A 1,444-nucleotide genomic window follows, 5' to 3' on the forward strand; every position below is an offset into this window, starting at 1 on the left:
TCCATAGAAGCATAAAAATGCGTTGCGCATGTCATCACTATCGCCCATAGCGATATCGGCGGGTTTGATGAGAGACAAATGTTTTCTTGAAGTCGAATAAGAGTAAGTAAATAAAAGAATGCATCTGAAGACCTCCAGCTCATGACATGAACACGACAAAATATCCACAAATGTAAGACCATAAAAGACATAATAAAACTGGTGGAAATTATGAAAATGAGGTAAAGAGAAACAAACAAATAAAAAAAAAAGCGGAAATGTAAGAAATACAGTTCGAAAGCTTGGTTCAGAAACGAATTATCTCAAGCCTTCCCGCCGCCCTCACCTTGTTGGCCTCATCGAAGGGCGACTTCCCGAGGTTGTGGGCGCGGTGGGGGTTTCCGCCCCACATCTTGTCCGCGGTCATCATGAGGTAGCCGTCACGGTCGTAGCAGCACTGCTGGCCGGCGCCGTCCTTGCTGCGGGCAGAGAGGTCGTCAGCACGGCACGGACGGGTCGAGGAACCGAGCGTCAGGGTTTTGGCGAACTTATGCTTTTGTCATTACCATTATTATCAATATTTTTACTGCTATGATTATCACATTCTTTCATTTATTTATCTCTCCTTACTTGGGCAGCGCCGTGCGGACGCAGTGAATGGCGCCAAAGTGGTAGTCGCACTCGGTGTTTCCGTCGCGGTCACAGGAGAAGTCGGGGAGGAAGCGCCCCTTGTCGGCCACAGCTTGCTTGAGCAGGCACGGGCAGCGCTCCACCTGAGGGAGAGGAGGGTCAGAGGTTTGAGGTGGAAGGGAAGAAGAGGGCATTAAGACGAAATAAAGAATGCGGCATTGAGACAATTACTAAAATGGCTTAGCTGATGAAACAAGCAAGGGATGTGTCAGACATGTACTCGACATGTACCCCGCCTCAACAGACCTCGTAGGCGAAGTTCCTGAGATTGCGGTCATTTTCGATCCAGCGGTCACACATGGCGGTCGTCCATCCCGTGCCGTAGATTCTCTCCCACTGGGGCCGGAAGTACCATGCCAGAGGGATGGGGCGGGACCACACGACCCTAAGCAAGACAAAGCTCAGTACTTTTCCTATATTTTTGTGATAGTATTGTTGATAAACTTGCCAAATAATGTCTTTTTTTCTTCTATAGGTACATCAGGCCACCTTTACTATGACTATCACCTCTACTTGACTACATGCAACGGAAACTGTCCCTCTGGGCAAGGGACCTACTCACGTGGACACTTCGAGGCCGTAGGCTGGCTCCGGCGTCGTCAGATTGATCATGATGAGACCCATCTCAAGATCTAGGTACTGCGAGTTGTCTCGGTTCGCGTAGTCCCCGGGAACCAGTATGTAGGATCCCGTGTTCTGCGTCCCGTCCTGTTAGAGTGGAAGGACGACGTTACTGGTGGCCTGGAGAACTTGGGGCAGCTCCCTCTCCCTCTCT

General features: G+C 50.1%; 1 protein-coding gene across 1 annotated transcript in view; it reads right to left on the reverse strand.

The window, feature by feature from the left end:
• LOC119591562 (protein mesh-like) overlaps window positions 1-1,444 on the reverse strand; it is a gene marked incomplete in the record, with an annotated part of 19,450 nt that overhangs the window by 6,103 nt on the left and 11,903 nt on the right. The window contains 4 exon segments of the mRNA XM_037940324.1: window positions 326-458; window positions 610-752; window positions 916-1,054; window positions 1,232-1,377. Of these exon segments, the coding sequence (XP_037796252.1) occupies window positions 326-458; window positions 610-752; window positions 916-1,054; window positions 1,232-1,377 (561 nt within the window).

Source organism: Penaeus monodon, chromosome 28, assembly GCF_015228065.2.
Source record: "Penaeus monodon isolate SGIC_2016 chromosome 28, NSTDA_Pmon_1, whole genome shotgun sequence".
In the NCBI taxonomy this organism is placed as follows: Eukaryota; Metazoa; Arthropoda; class Malacostraca; order Decapoda; family Penaeidae; genus Penaeus; species Penaeus monodon.